Source organism: Ammodytes marinus (genome assembly GCF_949987685.1).
Source record: "Ammodytes marinus genome assembly, chromosome: 9".
NCBI classification, from domain to species: domain Eukaryota; kingdom Metazoa; phylum Chordata; class Actinopteri; order Uranoscopiformes; family Ammodytidae; genus Ammodytes; species Ammodytes marinus.
In genome coordinates this window covers 349,570-377,466 of record NC_137213.1, presented here as the reverse complement: position 1 = coordinate 377,466, position 27,897 = coordinate 349,570, and the positions used below count along the sequence as shown (strand labels likewise).

The window sequence follows — 27,897 nt, the reverse complement described above, 5'->3', positions numbered from 1 at the left end:
GATCTTTAGGAAAGAAATTGGGTGGCACTAGATAAAACAGAGATCAAACCAGGTTAGTTTCGGCTCACCAAACTGAAACGGTCCACCGTGAGGCAGATCATCTACAAATTGAGAGCTTTAAGAGTGACTGAACATCTGCCTAGAAGTGGACTTCCTTCAAAAATATCCACAAGCACCACAAAAAAAGTGATTTTTCAGTTAAAAGCCAACCCAAACATTACATCTAGTGATTTGCAGACCTCTCTTGCAGCATCTGCTGCATGGTTCGACAATAAGGAGAGTTTCACCGGTAGTTGTTTTGTGTTTTTGCAACACAAAAACAGGGAAAGTGTGACTGTGAAGCGGAATTGTGAAATTATTAGCCTGATTCTCCTGCTGTGGCCTACACCCTGAGACTCATCTGCAGCCTATCCACTAGGCCCAGGCCAGGCTCAGGCCCTGGCGCAGGCTAACACCACTGAGCTAGTGTGCAAACCTGTGGATATCGAAGGATGCCTCGCGGGGGAGGCAGGAAGGATAAAGGTCACTGCGAGGTGATGCAAGGAGAAGACTTCCCTTCATTCTGCCACCCAACTACCCAGAGTGAGTCTGAAACTATTAATATGGATGCTGTCAAAAAGCTAATTTCCCAGTCACTAGAACAACAGAAATCCCATTTTGTGGAGATGCTTGATAGACAAGCTGACACTTTTAACAAGTTTGTTAAAGTGATTATGGACTCCACTAATGAGAGACTGGATGCTATGAATAGGAACATCCAGGAGCTTAAGGACAGCATCCAATACACTCAGAAGGATGTTGATGAAATTAAAATCAAAGTGCCCAAGCTCTCAATGGATCACAACACTCTGGAGAATGGCTTTCACAAGATTTGTGAATGTCTTGTCACACTTGAGTCTAAAGCTGACTATCTCGAGAACCAATCCAGAAGGAACAATCTCATTTTTGATGGTTTAAAAGAATCTTTCCGTGAGAAATGGGAGGATACAGAGAAGCATCTCCGGAAACTTATCTCTGAGAAGCTGAACCTAGATGCAAGTGCTATGGCCATTGAGAGAGCCCACCGTGTGGGGAAGCTGGACTACAAGGAGGAAAGGCACTGGCCTAGACCAATTGTGGTCAAATTTTTAAACTTTAAAGACAAAGAACTGGTTTGGAGGAAAAGGAAAGAGCTGAAAACCACTGCCCCAGGAGTGTACATCAATGAAGACTTCTCAGAGGTGGTGAGGCAAAAAAGAAAAGAACTTTTGCCCAAACTAAGAGAGGCATGGGACAAGGGGGACATTGCCTACCTTAAATATGACCGCCTTATCACCTACCCACCGAAGGGGCGTCACGATCAAAGGGAGAGCAGTGTGCCCCTTACATCCACCCCAAAGACGGATATGCCAAGGTAGATGTCTTAAGGTTGATAATCCCCACTTGTAAATTGTAAATGTTAAACCTAAGTTTTTGCAGCTATTTTATTTTTATTTTCTTTTTATGACCATTAACCTACCAAAAAAAGGTTTAAAATTGGCTCATTGAAATATCTGCAGCTTAAAAAATAAGGTTCATGATCTTTGCTCTGTTGTGCATGATAATAATATCCATGTAATGGCTGTCTCAGAGACGCATTTAGATGACACTATAGATGATGCAGCTATATCAATTCCAGGATACCATGTTTTCAGGTTAGATAGAGACAGGTTTGGAGGTGGGGTTGCTTTCTTTGTACAAGATCATATTCCAGTAAAAATAAGAAACGATCTTGGCATGACAGGAGTTGAAGCCCTTTGGCTCCAAGTTTATACATCACATCAGAGGCCTATACTAGCATGCTGCTGCTATAGACCACCCAGTACGAATATTGAATATTTGAATAATATACAGTATCTCACAAAAGTGAGTACACCCCTAACATTTCTTCAAATATTTCATTATATCTTTCCATGCGACAACACTGAATAAATGACACTTTGATACAATGTAAAGTAGTCAGTGTACAGCTTGTATAACAGTGTAAATTTACTGTCCCGTCAAAATAACTCGACACACAGCCATTAATGTCTAAACTGCTGGCAACAAAAGTGAGTACACCCCTAAGAAAAAATGTCCAAATTGGGCCCAAAGTGTCAATATTTTGTTTTGCCATCATTATTTTCTAGCACTGCCTTAACCCTCTTGGGCATGGAGTTCACTAGAGCTTCACAGGTTGCAACTGGAACCCTCTTCTACCCATTCATGACGACATCAAGGAGCTGGTGGATATTAGAGTCCTTGCGCTCCTCCATCTCCCGTTTTAGGATGCCCCAAAGATGCTCAATAGGGTTTAGGTCTGGAGACATGCTTGGCCAGGCCATAACCTTTACCCTCAGCTTTTTTAGCAAGCCACTGGTCGTCTTGGAGGTGTGTTTGGGGTCGTTATCATGTTGCAATACTGCCCAGCGGCCCAGTTTATGAAGGGAGGGGATCATGCTCTGCTTCAGTATGTCACAGTACATGTTAGAATTCAATGAACTGTAGATCCCCAGTGCTGGCAGCACTCATGCAGCCCCAGACCATGACACTCCAACCACCATGCTTGACTCAGGGCAAGACACACTTGTCTTTGTACTCCTCACCTGGTTGCCGCTCCACACTCTTAACACCATCTGAACCAAATAAATGTATTTTGGTCTCATCAGACCACAGGACATGGTTGCAGTAATCCATGTCCGTAGTCTGTTTGTCTTCAGCAAACTTTTTGTGGGGTTTCTTGTGCATCATCTTTAGAATAGGCTTCCTTCTGGGATGACAGCCATGCAGACCAGTATGATGCAGAGTGCGGCGTATGGTCTGAGCACTGACAGGTTGACCCCCCCACCCCTTCAAGCCCTTCAGCAATGCTGGCAGCACTCATACGTCTATTTTCCAAAGCCAACCTCTGTGTACGACACTGACCATGTGCACTCAACCTTCGTAAACTGGGCCGCAGGGTGGTATTGCAACATGATAACAACCCCAAACACACCTCCAAGACGACCAGTGGCTTGCTAAAAAAGCTGAGGGTAAAGGTTATGGCCTGGCCAAGCATGTCTCCAGACCTAAACCCTATTGAGCATCTTTGGGGCATCCTCAAACGGAAGGTGGAGGAGCGCAAGGTCTTTAATATCCACCAGCTCTGTGATGCTGTCATAAATGGGTGGAAGAGGGTTCCAGTTGCAACCTGTGAAGCTCTAGTGAACTACATGCCCAAGAGGGTTAAGGCAGTGCTGGAAAATAATGGTGGCCACACAAAATATTTACACTTTGGGCCCAATTTGTAAATTTTTTCTAAGGGGTGTACTCACTTTTGTTGCCAGCAGTTTAGACATTAATGGCTGTGTGTCGAGTTATTTTGAGGGGACAGTAAATTTACACTGTTATACAAGCTGTACACTGACTACTTTACATTGTATCAAAGTGTCATTTATTCAGTGTTTTCTCATGGAAAGATATAAAGAAAAATGTGAAGAAATGTGAGGGGTGTACTCACTTTTGTGAGATACTGTATGTACTATGCTCCAAAATGCAACAGATACGAGTAATGACATTTTTTTTCTTGCTGATATGAATATTGACTGGTTTTCTGACAATTGTTCATTGAAAAGGGCTTTGTCTGATGCAGCTAATATATGCAATTTATCTCAAGTTATTAACTTACCCACTAGAATAAGCATGAAATTGTGATGGCTCAGTTAAATCAACATGCATTGATCACTTTTTTACTAACTGTGAACAAAAATGCTCAAAAGCTGTATCAAAGCCTGTGGGTTTCAGTGACCACAATATCATTGCTTTGGCTGTAAAAACAAGGGCTCCCAAAGCAGGGCCTAAGGTCATTTACAAGAGAATTTACAGAACTTTTTCTGAAAGTGACTTTGTTTCTAGTGTGGAAAATATAGAATGGCATGATATACTTGAGAAACTGCATGCAGAATCTGCATTAGAGTCCTTTATGAAGTTGTTTTCTACAGTATGTGACCAACATGCTCCAATTAAAAGGCTCTCGGTAAGATCCAAAAAAGCATCATGGCTGGATGAGGAATTAAGAAATTGCATGAAAAGAAGGGATCAACTAAAAAAGCATGCGATTAACTCTGGTTGTCTCGTAGACTGGAAAGCTTACCGCTTGCTAAGAAATAAGGTAACTAAATGAAATAGACAGAAGAAAAGACATTATTATAAATTCAAATTTGACGAGTGCAATGGTGACAGTAAAAAACTATGGAGAACAATTAATGAAGTTATGGGCAGAAGTAAAAATGGTAAAACGCCTTCTTTTATAGAACACAATGGGATATTAATTACCAGACCCTATGCTATAGCTAACTATTTCAACAAATATTTCATACAAAAAGTTAATTCAATTAGAGATCAGCTGCTGCCGGGATGTTACAGGTCATCTATAGAGAATATAAGAAATCACATTATGGTTAATAAAGATTGTTGCTTTGAATTCAAAACTCTTAGGGAGGTAGATGTGGAAAAACTTCTTCTAACAATTAAGTGTGACAAACCTTGCGGTTTGGATAATTTAGATGGCAAACTTCTAAAGCTTGCAGCAAAAGCAATAGCAAAACCATTATGTCATATTTTCAATTTATGTTTTAAAGAATCTATTTATCCAAATCTGTGGAAAATTGCAAGAGTCACTCCTCTGCCAAAAAACTGCAGAGAGCCACTTACAGGGCATAACAGCAGGCCAATAAGTGTGTTACCTGTACTAAGCAAACTGTTAGAGGGAATCATGTTTAAGCAAATTCAGCATTATTTTGAAGTAAATAATATAAACTCTGATGTCCAGCATGCATATAAGGAAGGCTACTCCACTAACACTGCTCTTACATGTCTCACTGATGACCTGCTTACTCAGATAGTCAGGAAGTCAGTTGTAGGTGTAGTATTTCTGGACTTTAGTGCAGCCTTTGATTTGATTGACCATGAATTGTTACTCTTGAAGCTTTCAGCCTATGGCTTTAAAAACTCTGTGATTAATTGTATGAGAAGTTATATGACTGACAGGAGACAATGTGTTAAGTTTAATGGTGCTTTTTCAGAAATAGAGACACTTCAGTGTGGTATTCCCCAGGGGAGCTGCCTCGGACCTCTCCTCTATTCTATTTTTGTAAATGATATGCCATATGTGTTGAGAAATGCGGGTATAGTAATGTATGCGGATGATACAACCATCTTTACATCTGCAAACAGTACTGAACAAGTTAATAAGACACTTCAAGATGAGCTAACACTGATATCTGACTGGGTTACAGCAAATAAGTTAAAGTTGAATATTTCTAAAACAAAATGCATGGTACTTGGGTCTAAGTACTCACTTCGGTCTGATCAGAAGTTGGTCCTCTCATCACATGGTGCCGCTATTGAGCAAGTTAGAGAAGCCAAACTGCTGGGCATTACGATAAATGAAACATTATCTTGGTCTATACATATAAAGAATATAGTTAGTAAAATGAGTAAAAGTATTTCAAACATAAGAAAATGTGCAGGTTTTTTAACTGACACAACAATCAAGCTTGTTATTCAATCATTAGTCTTGTCCCACCTTGACTACTGCCCTGCAATATGGTCTGGCACCTCAAAAAAAGAACTTGCTAAACTCCAGCTTGCTCAGAATAGAGCTGCGCGACTGGCACTTCACTGTTCTATTAGGAATAATGTAACTGCTATGCATGACAAACTCTGCTGGATGAAAGTTGAGGAGAGAGTGGCATGCAGCCTTATTTTGTATTTGAATAACATCTGTACCTCACGTAAACCCAGCAGCCTGTTTTCTATACTAGTACCTGTCAAGATCACACATAATTATGAAACCAGGCAGGCCTTAAGTTGTCGTTTTAAACAACCGAGACCTCGAACAAATGCACTGAAAAAAACTGTATTGTACAGAGCTATTGCATATTGGAACGGACTTCCGTACTGCCTCATTCTTAAGAGTAAAAAAATTGGATTTAGAAGGGAATTGAAAAAAGCTGTTTTGAGCAAAGAAATCAGGTTAAATTCAGTCAACCAGTGTTTGTAAAGCTGCAGAGTGCCTTATTTTGAATTCTTAGTTTAAACTTATATATAGGGACAGCTCTTAATGAAATGATCTCTGAATGTATACTTGTAGTGTGTATGTATGGTGCATGCAAATGTATTCTGTATGCTTACAATATGAACCTTTAGGCATCTAATGTGGGTAAGCGGGTGTGTGTATGCACACGGTATGATGTAGGCTATGATTTGAGTTTCTTCTTTTTTATGAGAAAAATGTAATTGCTTGTTTCAGATTTTTTTTGTGTATGTGATTCCTATTTTGGGAAAACTGTATAGGAATTGTTTTGCTTTTTAGGGACCCCAGGAAGAATAGTTGTCACAATGGTGACAACTAATGGGGATCCAACAAACAATAAACAATAAACAAACACAGTCAACATGGCTTTCATGGGAGGGTTGCTGAAGAAGCCTCTGCTCTCAAAAAAGAACACAACTGCTTGTCACAACTTTGCCAGAGAGCACCTGGAGTTACCTGAAGAATTATTCTGTGGACAGATTAGTCCAAAATTTAACTGTTTGGTCATAACCAAAACCACCATGTTTGGGCAAAAACGCAACTCTGCCTACCACCAAGAGAACCTTCTCCCAAGTGAAGAATGGTGGTGGCAAATGGTCTACAAATCTCCAGATGTAATGTTTGGGTTGTCTTTTACCAGAAAAATCACTTTTCTTGTGGCGCTTGAGGATATTTTTGAAGGAAGTCCACTTGTGTTAAGTCATTCTTAAAGCTCTCCATTTGTAGTTGATTCGCCTCACGGTGGACCGATGGAGCTCAAACATTTTTATATGAATTTATAGCTGTCCCCAGACAAATGTCATAACTCTATTCCTGAGATCCTCTGAGATTTTTTTTCCCCTTTTAGCGTGTCTGACCTGTATAGGCCAGGACACACCAGTCCGACATGTTCCGACTACGCAAAAAATGGAGTCGGCCGTTTCAGGAAGCTCCAGTCTTCCCGTCGCGGCCAAAGAACACACCGAGACGACTGTTTATTTTCCGTACGCTCGCGGGACGTAATGTCTCCACAACAGCAGGCGGCGCTAATCAGTATTGTGGCCCGAAAAAATACGAAAGCCGGAAATGATTGGACATCTCTCTAGAGCATAAACATAGATAGAAATACGTATTTATATTTATGGACCATAAGAGCACAATTTTTAGCAGAGAGTGTCGAGCATGGTGTTGAGCAGTCAACAAGGGTTGATGCATGTGAGTACTCTCAAAACGAAACGAACAAACACATTAAAACGATGGCTAGCTGTTGTTAGCTGTTTGTGCTACCCGCCTCACTTCCGGGCTTCACTGATTCGCTAGCCCGCCACCAATCAAATTGCTCCAAATGAAAGACGGCTCAAAACAAGCCCGACGACCTCTACGTCGGCCGACGTCACGGCACACACCAAACAGATTCGTCTTTTTTTTTGACGACGGCGATTATCGGGCTGGTGTGTCCTGGCCTTATGGGTTCACTTTGGCGAGCCTAAACTGACTTGGTTTTTTCTTTGTTTTACCTTGTGCCACCCAATTTCTTCCCTAAAGATCTCTCATTACATTGGTCTATTTCATCAATCAGTTTGGCCCACCTGATTGTTTTTACCTGCTCAATTTAAGCAATGCAGCTCAAGGTTCACAAACTTTTGCAGATACAACAGTTGGCAAATAATTTGTTTTATCTCTTTTAACAATTGATTTCCGGAAAAGAAAAATGTTGAATTGATAAACAAACATCTGTTATTTCATATAAAAAATGCTGGTATTGATAAAAATGATTTAATAATGGTTAAACACAATACAATTCCAAAATGCTCAAGGGGTTCACAAACTTTCAAACAGCACTGTAGTTTACAATCATCATTGATGCAATATATACACTGATCCATCCTTTTTTTTATAGAGACAATAAAAAGAACAAGAACAAAGAGAACTCGAAAATCCCGCGCAGATTTGAAAAGTATAGACCCCCCCGGCGCCGTCCACCAGCCCCGGATCGGCGGGGCCCTGCCTGTCTGCATGGCTCAACGCTTTCTGAAGATGAGTCACAAGTTTGGGGCCGATCTGACTGCTGCCGTCTTGGCAAATTAGCTGCAAAGGGAGGCTCTTGCGAAGACGTTTTGGTCAATGGTGGCCATGTTTTTTGAGCTAACTTGCTTTCCTCGTGATTGCTTTCCTGGCAGCTGTACTAAGAATTCCAAAAAGGTATTTTGTTAGATAAATTGTAGAAATTGAATGACGTAAACCAATTAAAATAATATATAAAACATAATTTTGGTGTCAAATACAGATTCTAGCTCTGTCTGGATCTTCTGCCAGAAAGTGAGGATTTTAGGACATTCCCAATACAAGTGGTAGTGATTGCCTTCCACAGAGCCACATTGACTCCAGCAGCTGGAAGAGCCTGAGTGATGAGACGAACAGCAGTAATGAAGAATCTACTTAGACTCTTCCAGCTAAACATTCTCCATAAGACTGAGTCCGACCAGTACGCACTGATAAAGACTTTCATTAAAGAGTTTTCAAAGGCATTTTGACTAACTAACAGGGAACTATTTATGTGATGACGTACCTGTAGAAATCTAAAAAAGATCACAACTGTTCAACCATGTAGTCTTTTTAACATTTGAAAGTCGCTCAGTGTCCCCTTATTAAAGAAGGTGCAGTATATCGGTCAGTGGCGTGCACAGGTAGACCTGAAGTGGTGCTGAAGCACCTGCCCTTTTCCCCTGGCCCAATCAAGTGCCCTTTTGAAAAAAAAAATAATAATAATCTGAAAGATAGTTTTTTTTTTTTTTTTTTTGCCCATGCCAACATTATCATCTATAAATGCTCAACGATTAAAAACGTTTGACAATAATGCCCCAATAAATATGCCCCCCCCTCTCATCCTCCGCACACACTTCAACGTGAACGCGCAGAGTGGACACAAACGGAGGCGCGTTGCCACAGCAGTGTACAGCTGCTGCATACACACACCTACTCCCCGGCCTGCCCTGCCCCACCAGCGAGGTAACGCATACATTGAATGGAGTCAAGAGTGTATTGTTTGCCCCCTAAGCCTCAGTTGCCAAGCTATAACTTGCATTTATTTGTCTCTGTTTTAAAGTAGCCTCTATCATGCAGCGCCACATAAATTAGCCGACTGTCCTGCTTAACAAGCTAGCCCAAAAAAAAAATAGATATGACGTGATGAACACAACTAATGTCGGCAGAGTTTGTCATTGGTACAGCATGTGAATCTATCAGTATGCTGAATATTTAGTGTTGTTTAGGTTTACTTTAGGCTATATAATTAACACATGCAGTAATTTATTTGCTAAATGACAAACAGGCAATTCCCAATTGTCTGCAGAAAAAGTAGCCTTGTGCCTGGTTGTAATGTAACCAAGCAGTCTTATTTTATATGGTTGGTCTCTTTTTATTTACAAATTGCAGTATAATGCCTAGAAAGGAGAGGTTAAAAAGGCAAAAGAAAGGGAGCTACAGCAGGCAGCCCAGGGGAGCAGCTCTCTGCTCTCCTGGATGAAAGCATCCACTGGCTCAGATTTTAATGTTGAACTGTTCCTCAAATGTTATTGAAATATCTTAAAAGCTGTCCACACATTTTATTTTAACTACGCAAAGTGGGTTGGTGGTACTAAATCAGTCATGAAGCTATATAAGCTAATTATATTATTTTGTCCCAACCATAAGTTATTTATATGTTACAAGACTTGCAGTAATCTTGTATTTACCTTAATAGGATATTATTAGTACGGAGATCAGGGGCCTAACGAAGATTTCAAAGAGAGAATTCGGGATAAGGGATTATTTAAAAAAATCCGAAGATGACTGTTTTTTTTTCAAACATGTACATTTTTTCTTTCTGCTTTTTGGTAATTCTGTGTCTCCAAATTATTCCAGAAAATACTAATAGCCCACATTGACACAGGTGATTTAGCCTTAGCTTTCTTCTCAAAGTGCACCTGATTGATGAATATTACTTTAAAAGGTTCAAATTTTTCTTCCGGGGGAGCAATGACCCCCCTAGAAGGTCCAGGGTCCCAAACACAGTCTCCCAGATTCCTTTGAGAAACACTCCATGTGTGGCCGGGTATTAAAAGTCATTAGGCTAGGGGGGGATTTTGTACAAGTACCCTTAAAATGATTTGGTCATTCATAGATAGAATATATTGTGCCCTTTTTTTTGCAATGAGCACCTGCCCCCCAAAATGTCTGTGCACGCCACTGATATCGGTGTATGAGTGTGTGTATGAATGGGTGAATGTGGTAAGATGTGTAAAGCGCTTTGGGGCTGAGAAAATCGGCTAGAAAAGCGCTATATAAGTCAAGTCCATTTACCATTTACCATTTATGAGGAGAGACCCTGCTTAGCCCATCCCTTATAATTTGCATCCAATTTGCTTGGTAAGAAGTCGAGGTCATGAGGGTACCATTTCAGGATCTTAATTTCTTCCTGCAAGTCACACCTAGTGATAGTGTTTAACCATGTTTCCAATGAGAGATTGATGCACTTACTATCTGTTTCGATTAAGTTTTTAATTAATCTTTTATCCCCTAGCCTTGCTTCGATTGGAACCTTTCCGGATATGTTCTCCTCAATTTCTTTCCATTTTGCCCGGTAATCTGAGTTGCACCAACAAAACACGCTTCTCAGCTGGGCCGATGTATAATAGTCCTTCAGGCAAGGGAGTGCAAGTCCTCCCTTATTTTTGGCTTATTGGATAGTACGAATTTTTATTCTTGGTTTTCTCCCATGCTAAATGTACCGTGAAATTAATTTACCCCACTCATTAAATTGTTTGTTTATTATTTCAATTAGGAGAGTCTGGAATAAATACAACATCCAAGGTAATACATTCATCTTTACTGATTCAATTTGTGATTCAAAGCTCAATATAGGTAATAAATTCCATCTTTTAATATCCTCTTTTATTTTCTGATTCAAGGGGTTGAAGTTTAAATTATTAAATTGCATTAGTTCTTTTGGAATGACTACTCAGAAATATTTTATATGGTTTAGATCCCATTTCAGTTGGTTATTAGAGTTTATATTTTGGCTAGGCTTGTAATTAAAACTCGGTATCTGGGTTTTAGCAATATTCAATTTGTAACCTGACATAGCACTGAAAATATCTAACCTGACATAGCACTGAAAATATCTAAGAATGATAAGAGTTTCAAAAAATAATTTCTCTCGGTGGGACAGATATATTAAAATATCATCTGTGAATAACAAGAGTTTGTTCCTGTCCTAGCATTTTGATACCAGTGATATTTTCATCTTGGATGACCCCCAAACTAAAAGCTTCAATGTAAATTGCAAATAGTAATGGGCTAATCGGAAAACCCTGTCTAGTCCCTCTCTTCAGGTTGAACAAATTTGATAAGGCTCTGTTTATTTTTATTCTTGCTATTGGGCTGTGATATAATGCTTGTATAGTTGTGATTAAACTTATTAATTGGTCATTTTGGTCATCTCCCACTTTAGGTAGTTTTATCAAGTCAAAAAAATTCTCAATCTCTAATTATTCTACTAAAGGCTGTGCATATAAATTCTTATAAAAAGCTTCAAATGATTGTAGCATATCTTTTAGTTTGTGATGGAATTTGTAGTAGGGTCCTTAATTTTATGGATTGTGTTTCCTGCCTGTTGTTTTTTTAGTTTGTAAGCCAGTAGTCAAGCAGACTTTCCTCCTGCTTATTTCCATTTTTATTCCTCGATTAAATTATCTTAATCTCTTCTTATGCGTATCTTCTAACTTTTTAAGTTCTATTTCTAACTTTTCCAAATTTTCTTTTCATTTTCAAATTTGAGCTGTAGCCAATTATCTTCCCTCTGAGGAAAGCCTTACAAGCATCCCAAAGGATCAAGGGAGATACTTCTCCGTTGTCATTATCATTAAGATAATCTTTTATATCTTTCTTAATTTGTGGCCTCATTTGGTTCAACACTCCTGTGTTTGATCTCCAGATTGTGTTTTTCTTCTCAAGACCTAATATCATGGAGACCAGAGCGTGATCTGATAAATCGATGGTCTCAATATTTCAATTTTAAACCCTACAAAAATCTCTTTGAAAGATGAAAAAGTAATCTAGCCTTGAGTAAACCAAATGTGGATGTGAGAAAAAGGTGTAGTCCCTTTTAGTTGGGTTTATGTCTCTCCATACATCTGAAAGTCCCAGCTCCCCCATCATTACCCTAATATTTTTGGTGATTTTCCGCCCACCTTGGTGAAGAGGTTTTGATGTATACAGTGTTGAGTTTAGTCCGATATTAAAATTTCCGCTACAAATTAGGATTCCCTGAGCCTCCAAAGTTATACAATTTCCATTTAGATCCCGGAGGAGCATAAACATGCTCCTCCGGGATCACACCCTGCAAGTTTCCCCGAATGAATACAAATCTCCCTTCTCTGTCTTTTTTTTCATAAGTGCATTAGAAATCTAAATTACTTGAGATTAGTATCGACACTCCTCTCCTCGAGCCCTTGCTATATGAGGATAAGTACTGATTGAACTTTCACCTCTGAAGTTTTTGGTGCTTCTGTTCTGTTAAATTAGTCTCCTGCAGGAGAGCTACTTCTACTCCCTCTCTTTTTAGTTTTGCCATGACAATAGTTCTCTTGATTGGGTTTCCCAGACCATTTACATTGTATGTAATAATAATTGCTTGGATTTATATAGCGCCTTTCATGATACTCAAAGCGCTTTACAGGGTTCCAGACAATTCGTTCACACACAGTCATACCGGTGGTGGTAAACTACCATAGTACCACAGCTGCCCTGGGGCAGACTGACAGAAGCGAGGCTGCCATTCAGCGCCATCGGCCCCTCCGACCACCACCTCAAACATACAGCAGTCATACACATTCACACGAGGCAAGGTGGGTGAAGTGTCTTGCCCAGGGACACAACGACCATGACACAAGTGGCCGGGCTGGGATCGAACCGCCAACCCTAGGATCATTGGCCAACCAGCTTAACCACCTGAGCCACAGTCGCCCCAATGTAAGTACTTTAATTGACCTTGTCATTGAACATTTTTTTTTCATATATTTTAGGTCCCTGCAGTCCTATATTTAAAACAAATCGTTTAAATTTTATTTAGTTTAACCCTTCATAGTAAATTTTTATTGATACCAGTATTATATATATTTTTTTTATACTTTATTTATTTTTTTATATATGAACATAAAACAACAAACAAGCAAACAAGAGAGGGCTAGGACATGACAATACACACATTTGAAAGCAGGTACAAAAAAGAAAAGCATAGGTGCAGTACACAATACAAATATTTCTCACATTGGAATTGAGTGAAATAGAATCAAGAGTCTTTATGTTTGTAGCAATCCCATTTTTTCCAGTATTCCTGTCCTTTATCCTTTTGAAGCCGCAGCACAAAAGTCAAATTCTCCATTGCCTGGATAGAGTTTATAATGTTTGTTACAAGTCTCATGGTGGGAGGATTCTTCTGGAGCCAACATTTAGTAATTGCTTTTTTACTTGCAACCATGAAAATCTTCAGGAGGTATGTGTCTCCTTTACTGAGACCTTCAGGGAGTTCTCCAAGATATAAACAGTTAAAAGAAAAGTCAAATATTATGTCCAGTGTCTCCACAATGAACTCTCTCACTTCCCTCCAAAAAGGTAGAATACAAGGACAGGACCAAAACCACACTCCCTCCAGCAGGAGACCTGCGTACCACTAAATTTGGATGTCTGGTTAGGGGTAATAAAAAATCTTATCAAATTCTTCCAGCAGAAATCTCGCCAGAAATAAGAATTTGTGGAGGTGGATTGATTTTTCCAAATTTGAACCCACATTTCTTCTGGAATTACTATATTAGCTTCTTTTTCCCAGCGCTGTCTAATATAATCTGTTGAGTTTTTATTCAATAAAGTAAAGCCTTTGTATAGTTTTCCAGTGATGCCTTTGGTACTTGTTGAATCATAGGCGTCTATAAAAATTTGAATTATTTTCAAAGGTTCAGCTAAATTAGGGGTCTTTATTGTTAAAAAAAAAAGTGGCGGATCTGTAAGATCTTCTTTACCCAACTCATAAGATTGATGCAAATTTTTATTATCCTACAGAAGGAGGTGATTCCTTGCTTAGTCCATTGTTTGTACCTATGGTCCTGTAAAGCTGGAGGGAAGTGTGGATGGAATGCAGGCCAGCTCAACACTCCAATTTCTCTGCAGAGCTGATATTTCTTTACTACGTCTGACCACATTTTCAGAGAGAAACTAGTACAATGATTATGTAGCTGGTGAACATCATTAAACCTGCCAGGGCAACCCAGAACTGAGTGGATAGGTATTTCCATTAAAGATAGCTCAATATCTTTCCACCTAGCTTCATAAACTGGGTTACACCAACATACAAGATACTTCAGCTGAGCTGACAGATAGTAATCTTTAAGACAAGGCAGGGCCATGCCACCCCTCTCCCTCGGCTGTTGTAATGTTGAGTATCTCACCCTTGGTCGTTTATTGTTCCAAATTGTTGTTTTTTTTAAGTGCTAGCAAGCGCGATGTGTGCTTCTGTATGGTCATATCCGCGCGAAAGGCCGCGATTTGCAGTAAATCAATGTCCACGTGTCTCCAAGTGTCTCTGTAGGCTATTTAAAAAGAAATCAAGCAAGTAGACTAATAATAACATTAATGAATTATTGGTTATTGCATCACAGAAGGCCTATTGGCCTATAATAATAATAAAAAACACCACCTTAACTATGTTTACAGTTTAAAAATGTTTTGAATGAAATGAAAACCTCAGTGAATCATTTGCTCTTGTTTCTCTGTCCTGAGATTCACACAGACTGAGCAGTCTTGTTTAAATGTTACAAATTGAGCTAATAAACTGAACTTTTTTTTGCTGCAGAAGTTATCTCAGCTAATTTTTTTGTTATCTAATTTGATAATAAAGTGATTGTATGCAGAATGCTCGTGCCAGAAACTCATACAGTGGTTTTGTACGGATGAATAAATAAATATTAGCAGGTTCTCAGTAGTATTTCAATTTAGGGGGGGCGCGAAAAAATTTCTGTCCCCTAGGGAGGGCATGACAGAAAATAATTGAGAACCACTGCTCTATTGGAAGTGCTGAAAATAAGTATAATAATCTTGGGAGAATATTCATTTTGATTGTCTGAATTTTACTGCCGAGGTCGAGGGGGAGCAAGCTCCACCTGCCCAGATCATCATATATTTTCTTATTTATCTGTTTATAGTTAACATCATATAATTGTGAAAGGTCTTTTGTCAGTAAGACACCAAGATATTTAAGTTGTGATTGGTGCCAATTAAATTGGTGCCTGTCCATTAATTGCTTTGAAGGCGTAAAATGAAAGGTCAAGACTTGGGTTTTTTGTACGTTCAGTGTATAACCAGAATATTGCCCATACGTTCCCAGGATGTTCATAAGCAATGGGATGCCAGATTCAGGACTTTTAATTGTGACAAGGACGTCGTCCGCATATAGAAACATTTTGGTTCTCTACACTTTCCACATCTATACCCTCCAGAGCAGCCTCCTCTCTTATAGCCTGGGCAAGGGGCTCAATAAAAAAATTAAAAAGTAGTGGACTTAATGGGCAACCTTGCCTACATCCTCGTTGTAGCATTATTTGATTCGAAAGGCTTCCATTAACTTTTATCCTCGGTTGAAAAAGACTCTCTCCCCCACGGAAGATCAGGTCCTTGTATTTTAAGCTCAGAAGAAAGTTATTTCTCTATCCCTTGTAATATAATACACAGTTATATGAAACTAACAATCTAACCCAGCCCCACGGAGCGGGCGCCATATTACGATTTCGACTATAAAAGTCTAATCTAAATGAAAAGCCAGTCTCAAAAGTGTATTAGTTATTTCCTATCAAACTCATATCAACTAACCTGTAACACAATGATTTAATTGTCTATTATTCCTTCATATAGAAAACTCTCCGCTCACCACTGTTCCTACAAGAGACGCGAACCCCAGCTGCTTTGTTTAAAAGCGCGGGTTTTACCCCCGGTGCCAACCTGACTCTTTATTTCTTAATAAAAGTGTAATATTCAATTTCTACCACTGTGTGAAAAGTGTCTATTTTATCAGAGCCACCTCTTCTTAGAATAAGGTCGACCTCCGCTAAACTATTAACCCTTTTAAATATTGCTTCTCAAAATACTTCTCTATGTTTTAGAATAAAGATTTCAATTCACAAGTTATTGTTTGTAAGTTGTACGTAACTTAGTCTGTAAACCACCCTTCTGTTTAAAATATAACATATTTAATATTTTCAGAATTTAAACATCTTCGTTTAAACCTAAGAAGGTATTCTAACCTATTCTTTTATTTTTAAAGATTAGGTGTATGAGATTATGTACTTGTTGTGTTGTCAGCGTGTAGGCGATGCCAAGATGTCTTTACTTACGTTGTGTCCTCCTCAGGGCGACTCTCGTGATGGATAAAAAACAACTCTACGTAGGTCCTGAATTTCACAACTTAATCTACTGTGACAGAGACTCACGGAACGTTTTACTGGTTTTTATTCAAAATTACATGATTATTACAATATCATATAACAGAGAGACAGAAAAGACAAAAGAGATTATATGCTTACATATTATTTAAATGTTCTAGTCCTATTTCTCATTATATTTGTTTACTTGATCCCGTTTCTAAATTTGTTGTAGCTCGTGAAACAATACCCAAACACTTGCATGAGTGCCTGTAAGTATCATCTTAAGCGCTACGAAAACTTCATACAGTACAAGGGGTTAGACAGACATCTTTATGGCGCCTAATAAAGAAAGGCATGTCCCGATGGATATGGGTACCATTTTTCCAAAAATATCTGTCTATTTCCCTGCAACTCAGTCCGTTTTCCTATTTCTAAAAATCCTTGATCAAGTCATTTTACATGTGGATAGAGGAGAGAGAAGATTAAAGCTTGTGCTTGTTGCATGTCCGTCCGTCTATCACTGTGTTGTGAAAAACACACTCCTCCCAAATCCCCCTCTGCTCGCTCTTTTTAAGACAAGAGGCGTCTCTTTCCTGAGAAACCTCCTAGGAGGAGCCTACTTCGTCATGGTAGGCGTATACAAATTCACTCATCTATTACTTCTAGTAAATACACCCTGTCACTCTCGTAACTTTTTAAAAACAACAATACTTCCGTGGGTTTTTCACAATAAAACCGGAACCCAACCTTACTCACTACCGATATCACAATAAAACAATTTTTTCTTAGACATATAATGTACGAATGGAACAGTTGTATCACACGTAATTACCACCATACATTACAATGGCAATCGCCGACTCAAGAGCATGTTACTTGCAATGTTATTAAATGTAAACATTTATACATTGTGATCGTATAGTAAAATTGACAATATCTCCCAAATGTGTTCCTACCCTTCACTGGTGGCAAGATTTTATATTTTATAAATGAACAGTTAGAACAATTGCATTGAAGTGCTTATTACACAAATGAAATGAAATAAAAATACATTTAATAAATACACAAAAAGATTCACGAAAAGAGAGCTCACATACCTGTGTGTAAACACATAAATATCAGTACAGCGATAACAAGATGTCCGTTCGCACATGCACTCTAAAACACAAAGAGACATGTGCGCAACATGAGATTCCATCATACAACAAAAACTGCCGTACTGGATATTAAAGTACATTTACACACTAAAACGAGCGTCTTTACGTCACTAAAAGCAACTGCAACCTCCAAGGCATATTATTTACATATCTGTTATAAGTTTTACCGTGTTTAATCACTTTTATACACTCATTCAGAGGAGCACTGTACATTCTTACCTCTCTTCAGTATGGCAATCGCCGACTGAAGAGGAAAGCGGGAAATAACAGGAAGTGACCTCGCGGGTAACAACAGAAACACACATCCCAAGGTATCAAAATAAAAGCTCTCAAAACAAATATTCATTAATAAAGAAATGTATAAAGGAAAAATAAATAAATTAAAGGCATAAAAGGATTATTGGTGAAATATAATTATACACCGGTTACACAAGGAATAAGATATAGGCAGCAGTGGCGAAGTGGGTAGGAAGATTGCCTCTGGAGTGCAGGGTCGGAGGTTCGATTCCCCGCCTACCCGCCACATGTCGAAGTGTCCCTGGGCAAGACACTGAACCCCAAATTGCTCCCGATGGTTCAGAGAGCGCCTTGCATGGCAGCTACTGCCATCGGTGTATGAGTGTGTGTATGAATGGGTGAATGTGGTAAGATATGTAAAGCGCTTTGGGGCTGAGAAAATCGGCTAGAAAAGCGCTATATAAGTCAAGTCCATTTACCATTTACCATTTAGGCACATTTAAGCTAAAAAAACTGTTTTGCCTTTCAAAGTAAAATTTCCATGATCAAGGTTTTTTGATTATTGTGTCTGAACAATTATAGACAAGTTTGAAAACATTTGACACATGTTTTAGTGCTTTGGTATGCTACACTTTGAGTCTATATAGTTAGCACGATGTCAGCCCTAAATTGCTGCATCATGCCTATTATCCAAAATTCTGGGTATGGGGTGATTTGTGCCAAAGGGCCTAGGTGAGTTATAAGTAAGTAAGTAAGTAAAATGTATTTATAAAAGCACATTTATGACAGTTTGCACTGTCCAAAGTGCTGTACATAGTGCATTCAGTAGGTAAACAATGAAGGTAAAATAACAATAACCAAAATAAAAGACGTAAAGCCCATACATCCACATAAACACAGATAGTAGTGCAGAGGTAAGATACTTAATGGGGAGGAAACACCAGGGTGTACATATGGGTTTTGAGCCTTGATTTAAAGGCAGAAATGTAGGGGGAATCACATTTGTCAGGTGGCAGTTGGTTCCACAAGCACGGAGCAACTAGTGCAAAGTACATTTCTGAGAGTTGTGCCAGTGGCATGGCTGTATACGCTGGTCACCAAAAGAAAGTGATTGTCTACAGTAGCTCAGAAGAGAGTGACATCTCAATTCCACTTAACGACACCACTGATGAGAATTCAGGGGCCGTATTCACAAAACATTTTAAGGCTAAGAGTAGGTCCTAACGTGCTGATTTAGGAGTAACTCTCAAAAATAAGGGGCGTTTCACTCCTAATTTTAGGACTCCTAACTTTTTAAGATAAGTGTAATTCACAAAGCATTTTAGCGCTAAAACTAGCTCCTAAATCTATGAAAAGCTAGGAGTCCTCGAGAGGACTCCTAAGTCACTAAGAGTAAATCACAGACACTCATTTGATGGCATTTTGGAGAGATTTAATGCTAGTGAGCTTTACAAAAGGTACCTTAATAGCTGTTAGGGTTTAATGATCTTAGTAAAGCTATGTTTAGAAAGTATAGACACATTTATATTTATTATATTTATATAAAAAATTATGTATTAAGTTCCTTTTCCTGCAGTTGCTTTGGGTTTACGATGCACTGAAAGTTACTGTTGGTGTCACGTTTGGGTTTAATTTGTTACTAGAGTAGGCCCATATGTGGCACTTCCATCTCCTCCATTCCACAGGTCCGCTACTGTATAGTTGCGTGTCTCGCCTTTTCCCTTCCGCATGCACTTTACGATTTCGCCAGTTGTTTCTAAATTGCGAATTTCCTGGTTTGTCGCTGTCTGACTATTGCGGCATAGTCCGCCGTTGAGGGAAGTACAGTGAGAGTGCATGGCGTGCAGCTGTTCAATGAGGATATTTTTTCCGATTCAAATCATTGTAACATTTTAAATGAATAGACCTATGTGGCGCTATTGTAGGTTAATTGTGAACGAATGTGTGGGAAACCCTGCAGTATCTTGGTTTCATGTTAAATCAGTGTCACTTGTCATTAATTAGGGGGCCAAGCCCGAGAAGGGCCTGGGACCGCGTTTTGCAGAGCAACGCGGTTCCATAGCCCTGCTGGGCAGGGAACCCTATTGTTTTTGCTGGGATTATTATTCCGCTTATTCTTCCACTCGTAGAACTGGTGCTGCAGCCCAAACCGTAAAGGGTTGGGACATGCCACTTGCAGGGCTTATCCAGGACCGTGCCTGGTACGCAGACAAAAAAATTCAGACATGCCAGCCACTAGGTGGCGCTACAACAAAGGAAAATGCGTTTTGGGCTATAACTTCCGCACCGAAAGTCCGACAGTCAAAAAATTTATATCCACAGATGCCCACAAGTCAGCTGCATCTTCTGATTTAGGCCACGCCCATTTGCGTATATATAAATTTTTCGCTACATCGCAAAAACTGTGTCAGTCACCAAAACATACTCCTCCTACAGTTTTCGCCCGATTTGGACAAAGCCAAAAGCATTATGCTCTACTGACTCCCACGAGCAAAAGTTGGTCAAATAATTGTTCTACGACCATCGGAAGACTAAACGGTAGCGCTTTAAAAATTTGCAAAAATCTGTAAAAAAAAAAAAAAAATAGGGATTTTCTTGAAACTCAAGGGAGACTATCATGGGGCATACCTGAGTCTATAACAAAAATATGGCCAAGAAATACCTATGTATGCCGGACTTATTAAAAAAAAGAGTTTTTCAATTTGTTTGCCTGTTTTCGCCATTTTCTAAGTCTTTAGGTGGGAAAATTCTAAAAAGTGTCTTTACAATGGAGAGGTTGACAATTTGATTTTGCTATAACTCCCCAACCGAACATCGCACATTCAAAAACTTGACATCCACTTGTTTGGTACATTGAGCTGCATCTTTCTATTTAACGTAGTTTTGCGAATGTCATCCATAGGGGGCGCCAAAACCACAAAAAGCAAAGAAAACGCGTTTGGGGCTATAACTTCCACACCGAACATCCCACAGTCAAACACTTTATATCCACAGATGCCTACAAGTCAGCTGCATCTTTTGCGATAGGCCACGCCCATTTGCGTACAGGATTTTTTTTCGCCACATTGCAAAAACTGTTTCAGTCACCAAAACACACTCCTCCTACAGTTTTTGCCCGATTTGGACGAAACCAAAAGCATTATGCTCTACCGACTCCCACGAGCAAAAGTTGTATAAAGAATTTTTCTACGAATGTCAGGAGACCAAACGGTAGCGTTTTAAATATTTGCACATTAGCTACCTTGTGCCAAACTGCTCCTAAATCCAAAACGATTCATCCTATTAACACCAAACTTCACACATGTGTTTGTCCTATGGTTCTCAGGTTGGTTCTACTTTTTCCTTAAATTGCTCCAAAAGGGGGCGCCAAAAACACACTTCAGCATCTTTCTCTGTGATTTTTTTGTCTTTTGGTCTATAACTCCCAAACCAAACATCCCACATTCAAAAACTTTACATCCCCGGATTCCGTGAAGCGAGGGGCCGGCGCCGCGGAAGACGACGCCCGATCCCGAGTCGCATGGGAGGCTTGGCCTCCGTTCACAACTGCTTGCAGTTCTAGTTGTATATAAAAACTCTTCACTTTAATACAGCGACACGATATGGATATCTCCCACTGTGTTTCTATCATAAACTCACTCTTAGCTCTCATTCCCTCTCAGCCAATCACTGTGGGCATAGAAGGTATGAACATGACATCATCCATAGCAACAGGGTCAACACCGCCCTCTATTCTTAGCTTAGGAGTCCCTCCCATTCCTTAGTAAAAGTTGATCTTATCAGCTTTGTGAATAGGTTTTAAGAAATTACTCCTTACTAAGAACTTTTAGTGCTCCTTAGGAGTACTTTTAGCGCTAAGATAAAATGTTTTGTGAATACGGCCCCAGATGGCCAGAAAGATGATGATGGTGACTTTGTCATTGTGAGCTTTGCAGGCAAAACCACCTAGATCTGCTAGGCCTTGTTTAAGAAAATTGTCCTTCAATCTTTGTCACCTATTTACTTTATTTACTTTAAATACACCTTAAATAAGTAATTGTCTAATGGATTTGTCTTGCATTACAGTTTATGAGATATATATCAATGGCACAATTCACCCCATGGTATTCTCTCCAACCGCACAACTTACACCACACCGGGGGCAAGTTGTGCAACAAGACAACTTTTTTTCCGAAAGCTATATTTCTTCTACAGTTATTCCAGATCCAAAGTTTGTATTGCCAGGGATGCACAACACTCTAAAATATATGTACATATTTGAGTTGGAGACTGTCAAGGCCTTACTTTAAAGTCACTTTGAGTGAAAAGTTGCACAACTTAGGCCACTCTCCCCTAATAGTCGGCGAGAATTCTGACTGGAGTATATTGGGGGGGAGGGGTGGGGGTTTCAGAAAGGGGGAGAGTGAGAAAAGGAGAGATTGTTATTTTTTTTATATTTTGGCAGTCTCTAGGCACACCATGGCCCCATGGATATGTTAGAACACATTTAAAACGTGCATTTAGCATAATATGTGACCTTTAAATTTTACAATGATTTGAATCGGAAAAAATATCCTCATTGAACAGCTGCACGCCATGCACTCTCACTGTATTTCTCTCAACAGCGGGCTATGCAGCAATAGTCAGACAGCGACCAACCAGGAAATTCACAATTTAGAAACAACAGCTGGCGAAATCGTAAAGTGCATGCGGAAGGAGAAAGGCGAGACGAGCACCTATCAAGACAGAGGACCTGTGGAACGGAGGAGATGCTGCGAAATTAAACCCAAACGTGACACCAACAGTAACTTTCAGTGCATCTTCAACCAAAAGCAACTGCAGGAAAAGGAACTTAACCCATTGATGACTATGGCAATCTAGGATGCATGTCCTTAATGCCTGAGGGTTTTCTGAAAAAATACGAATTGTCAAGTCTACCAAAACCTTAATATCTAAGCCTGTGTAGCACATAGAAACATGAAATAAAATAAATTTAAAAGTTAAGGTTCACAGGTTTTATTTAAACATGCTCCCTTAGCGCTTACAAACCAACAAATATTTCTAAAAATCGTCAAAATTAGATGAATTAGAAAATTATTAAATATTGTTAATAAATAGATGCAATGTGTTGTGTGATTTTCGTCAGTAGTCTATAGTAGACCTTGATTCTGCGCAACAAACGCCACTAACTGTTCTGTCGCCGACATAGCTGGCGTATTTATTTTTTATTTAATTTTTTTGATTGACGTGATTTTCGGCAAACCACACAACTTTTGGGTGGTCACGTGGTCTTAAAAAAATCAACAAAACCCACCTCATGTGTATTTGAACCAATGACAGTGCATTCTATGCTGGGAATGCCATGAAAATTAGATAAAGTAACAATGCTGCGCGACGCAGCATCAGGCAGGAGATACAATGTGGCATCGCGCAGCAGCCGTCATCAATGGGTTAATAAATATTTTTTTATATGAATATAATAAATATAAATGTGTCTATACTTTCTAAATATAGCTTTACTAAGATCATTAAACCCTTACAGCTATTAAGGTACCTTTTGTAAAGCTCACTATCATTACATCTCTCCAAAATGCCATCAAATAGTTGTCTGTGAATTACTCTTAGTGACTTGCTTTTCATAGATTTAGGAGCTAGTTTTAGCGCTAAAATGCTTTGTGAATTAAACTTATCTTATAAAGTTAGGAGTCCTAAAATTAGGAGTGAAACGCCCCTTATTTTTTAGAGTTACTCCTAAATCAGCACGTTAGGACCAACTTAGCCTTCAAATGTTTTGTGTTTACGGCCCCTGAATTATTCATTAGCCTACATAAAATAGGCAAGCATCCAAATGGGAAATGCCCACACTGTTACCAGCCAGAAACTGTTGAGCATGTATTAGTTCATTGTAATGAGTACAGTGCCCAGAGTGACCACCTTTTTCAGTCAGCAAGGCAAAACACACCGACTTTTCACTACCAGGGCTTTTGGGGGAAGACCGCAGGCAAAGCGTATCATAGTATTATTAAGTTCCTAAAGAAAATTGATGAAGCAGAAAGAATCTAGGTTTTGTTTGTTTGTTTTATTTTATTTATTTATTTATTTTTCCTTTTTGCATTTATCTCTCGTTCACACTCCAGTCCAGTTGGTGGCGGTAATGCACCTACAAGTTGATTTGCCAACCGCTAATAAACCCTAAAGAAGAAGAAGGGGAAGTACTTCCGGGTTAAGTGTAATTCAATCGCTCAGGATCGCTTGGAAACGAACAATGTTATCTGCAAATATCGTTCGTAGATTACGACCCTGTATTGTTTCTCAGTCGTTCAGTAACTTTGACAGGACGGCTGTGAGACATGGAACCAAGGTCACCGCGTCGTTCTTCACTATTGCAAAGAGTGTAAAGCAGCCGCATGCCGTCAGAAGGTCGCTACTCAACACCAACACCAAGGTAGTTCACTAACAACTCACATTGTGTCTTCCTCAAAAAGGCCTACATTGTGCAGTCAGTAAGCTAATACTTAACTGGGACATGTCTGCATTATTCAGGAAAACTAGTTCAGCTGGGCTCAGTTAGCAGTAGCCGCTAAGATCATATTCGATTGTTCAGGGGCCGTAATCACAAAACATTTTAAGGCTAAAGAGCTCCTAACGTGCTGATTTAGGAGTATTGGCAACATTTTAAGTTGTAACATGTAAACGAGAAATAACATTGTTAGCAGAGATGGTTCGTTCAACGATCCTGGCGTGCATACCCAGTGCTAGGCCGAATATAATAAATGTACAAATAACACACAGTGGGGCATCATTGCTGTTTGACTGGAACTGCAGTCGTTTATTAAACGCATGCTCACTTGACCTCTCCTAGGTCACATGTCCATTCAGGGACATCCTATTGGCTGCCGCTTTACACACGAGTCACGACACTGCATACAGCATATTATGGTTGCGTTCCAAATCGCATACTCTTTCTTTTTTCTATTCTACATACTAGGGATGTGAACAATGTGTCAATTCGTGCTCAAGACGACTCTAAAAATAGAAATCGGTAAATCGGGGGTTTTACTTTATTAGATGTTTTGGGGACATGGGAGACGTCCGTTATTAGAGTTCACGTGTGGTCACGAGCGCGCTGCAGGCGCTTCATTTCTGCTATGTGCATTAAATGTCCAGTGTGGGTCAACAGTGCAGTGCAACATATGCAGCATAAAGTTATAGCATTCGTCTACGACCGTGATGTTAAATCACCTTCACACAAAGCCTCCGCCCGGACAAAGCAGCGAGTAGCGCTGTGACGGTGACTATCACCGGGAGACCTCGCAAGTATGAGCGAGTGAGTCGCCGCTCAGAAAAAGCTCTCTGTGGTTTGATGGGTAAAATGATAACCGGGGCTATCCTGCCCGTTAACGTTGTCTACAGGAACGGCTTCCGCGATCTGTTTGTATGTCTCAAGTCTAAATAGGCTACACAGAGGCATGTCGGCAAGCTGACAGCGCGACTGAAGGGACTGTACAGTGAGCCGCTCTCCTCCGTTAGTTTCTGTTTTCAGCCGAGTAAGTTACATTCACCTCCGATGCATGGACAGCGTTTTTAGAATTAAAGGCTCTCATTTTATTATCAAAAAGGCTTTGATGCAGATGAAGTCTGAACACACACAGCGAGCGGCACCAGTGTTTTTTAAAGGAAAGCGCAGTTTATCAGCACCACAACTTCGTGCCGCTGCCGCAAAAAAAAGGCACACTGCCTTTTCTTTTTTTTAATGGCACAGTAAATCGAACGATTTGTCGATTCATGCCTCCGACACGTCGACACGCAAATAATGAATCGTTTAACATCCCTACTAGATACTACATCCGACGATAAAAATAATCTAGTTAGGATGCAGTAGGCATACTATTGGGACATACTTTACTCTCTTATTTTATCATAACATTGCGCCTTGATCTTGCCTCTTGCTTTCATATCCGTCGCATCCCCGTTTGTTTTCATATGGAGGCTTCGTCGATGTGACGTCACTTCACGTGCGCAATGGCTTGTGGGTCAGAATCGCCCAAATAGGATGCAGTTTTCAACATAGACATAATAAAGAATAGACGCCGCATCGAACGCTACTGCCTATTGGCGCTGACGAGCCGTGGGGCCGCCATCTTGGACCGGTCAAACGTTCCACTCAGTGTAGTCTGTTTGACAGGTGCAATGAACTGTCAGCGCATGTAATTAATCATATCTCATTAAATACCAAACTGATTTTCACGCGGTCTTCTTTGCTGCAAAGATCATACATGTAGCTATGCAGTGTTTCCCCTACCATTATACAACGGGACCCCCCGCCAGGCCAATAGCAGCCTGACTTCAAAAAAATCATTGATTCCGTAATAATCATTTGCGAGCGTCTGCGCGGCACTGTCGGTCTACCCCTCGTGTGCACCTGTCTTTACAACCTCTCGTTTGATCATCCCATCAGCTGATCTGCGTGTGTGTATGTGTTCTGCGCGCGGCGCGATGCGTGTGTGCATTCGGTGCGCACTTGTTAGACACGGAAGCCAATGAGCAGGAGCATGACTAGCAAGCAAACGTTGAACTAGTGGCGAAAATAAAACCAGCGCCTGCTCTATGGAGATATTAAGGACTCGGTAACAGGGACGTTGAACAGGAAAAAGTGCTGAGCAAAACTTAGAAAGTTAAAATCGCTACGTCGCCGTGGCAACACAACCAATCTGTATCAACAGCAGAGACAGCGCTGGAAAAACGGCATGCACTCGTTTCAGTAGATTACAGAAGTGCCTCACTGCTACTGCCTTTGGCATTCTTCTCAGAAAAGCATTCATTTATTTTCAGGGGACATATTAATTTATTTATTGTTTTAACTGTTGAAAACAGCAGGCCATAGTAGGCCTACAAGCTTTATTTTTTTGTATTTTCAATGCTAGACCTACTTTATTTTTATGTTTTAAATTGAGAAATAGGCTAGATGAAATATAATGGTCGGAATAGGGAAGTTGCCTTATGTAGGACACATGTTGATAGGCTAATCATGATGTGTAGCCTATATTAATTAATTAATTTTCAACAAGGCTATTTGCATAAAAAATAAATAAAAAAAATGTTTCAGTAGGCTAGCTTCAAGGTGAGGTGATTCAGATTATTCCAGAAATGAGTACTAGACAGGACCTGTCTATATTAGATCTTAGTGTTTATTGTTTTTTTTTATTGAAATCCACGTGTTTTTCTTCAATAGTTTACGTGTCTCCAAATTATTACAGAAAATAGTTATAGGCAGGACATATGACAGTTGTTTACAGAGCACAGAATTAAACAGATTTCGCCTCTCAAAGTGCACCAGATTGATGTATTTAACTTTAAAAGGATAAGGTTTCTTCTGCAGGGGGATGCCCCCAGACTCCCCTAGAAGGTCCATTCTCACCCAGCAGGATCTATCCTGATCTAAATCCTGTGAGAAACACCACATGTACAAACGTACTGATGAATGTGAAAGTATAACCCTATGCCCTCATCTTTAACGGGCTGTCAAAAGAGGCTCATCCCAAATGGGGTTCGTTTTGGTCAATTTCTTCTAGAAATTTGGTACGCACGCGGCGCGCATACTCTTTATCAGCTCTTACCACCGGGCCTAAAAAAAATTCTAGGGGAAACACTGCTATGATTTTCGACGTGTTTTAATATTCATAGTGAGCTTAAAGCCACTACGAGTAACATGGCACGTTGGCGTCCCCTTTGGACAAAAGCGGTAGTATTTTTACGACGCCCGCTGTCGCAAAGCTGTTTTCTAGCTCGTGCCAGGCGCGTGAGTGTGAACTGAGAAGGGAGCAATATAGTGCATGTCTGTGTGTTGAAAGTGTGAGGACTCTTTTCGGCTTCGTGAGAGTGGTTTTGACACTGCATCAACTAATGCCAGTCACTGCCACACGCACCTGATTGCAATGAGTTGATGTAGCAGTGTCACCTAGCTACTCTCTCTCACGGAGCTGAAAGATTGTGTCCGACTCCTCACAGAAAGCGAATGAAC

The 27,897-nt window shown here is 39.9% G+C and overlaps 1 protein-coding gene across 1 annotated transcript in view; it reads left to right on the top strand.

Annotated features, from left to right (window-relative positions):
* Window positions 1-24,089: 24,089 nt before the first annotated feature.
* Window positions 24,090-27,897, top strand: part of tmem70 (transmembrane protein 70) — a 56,376-nt gene continuing 52,568 nt past the window's right edge. The window contains exon 1 of the mRNA XM_080034751.1: window positions 24,090-24,321. Coding sequence (XP_079890877.1) covers window positions 24,142-24,321 — 180 coding nt within the window. The 5' untranslated portion in view covers window positions 24,090-24,141. The remainder of the gene's footprint in view (window positions 24,322-27,897) is intronic.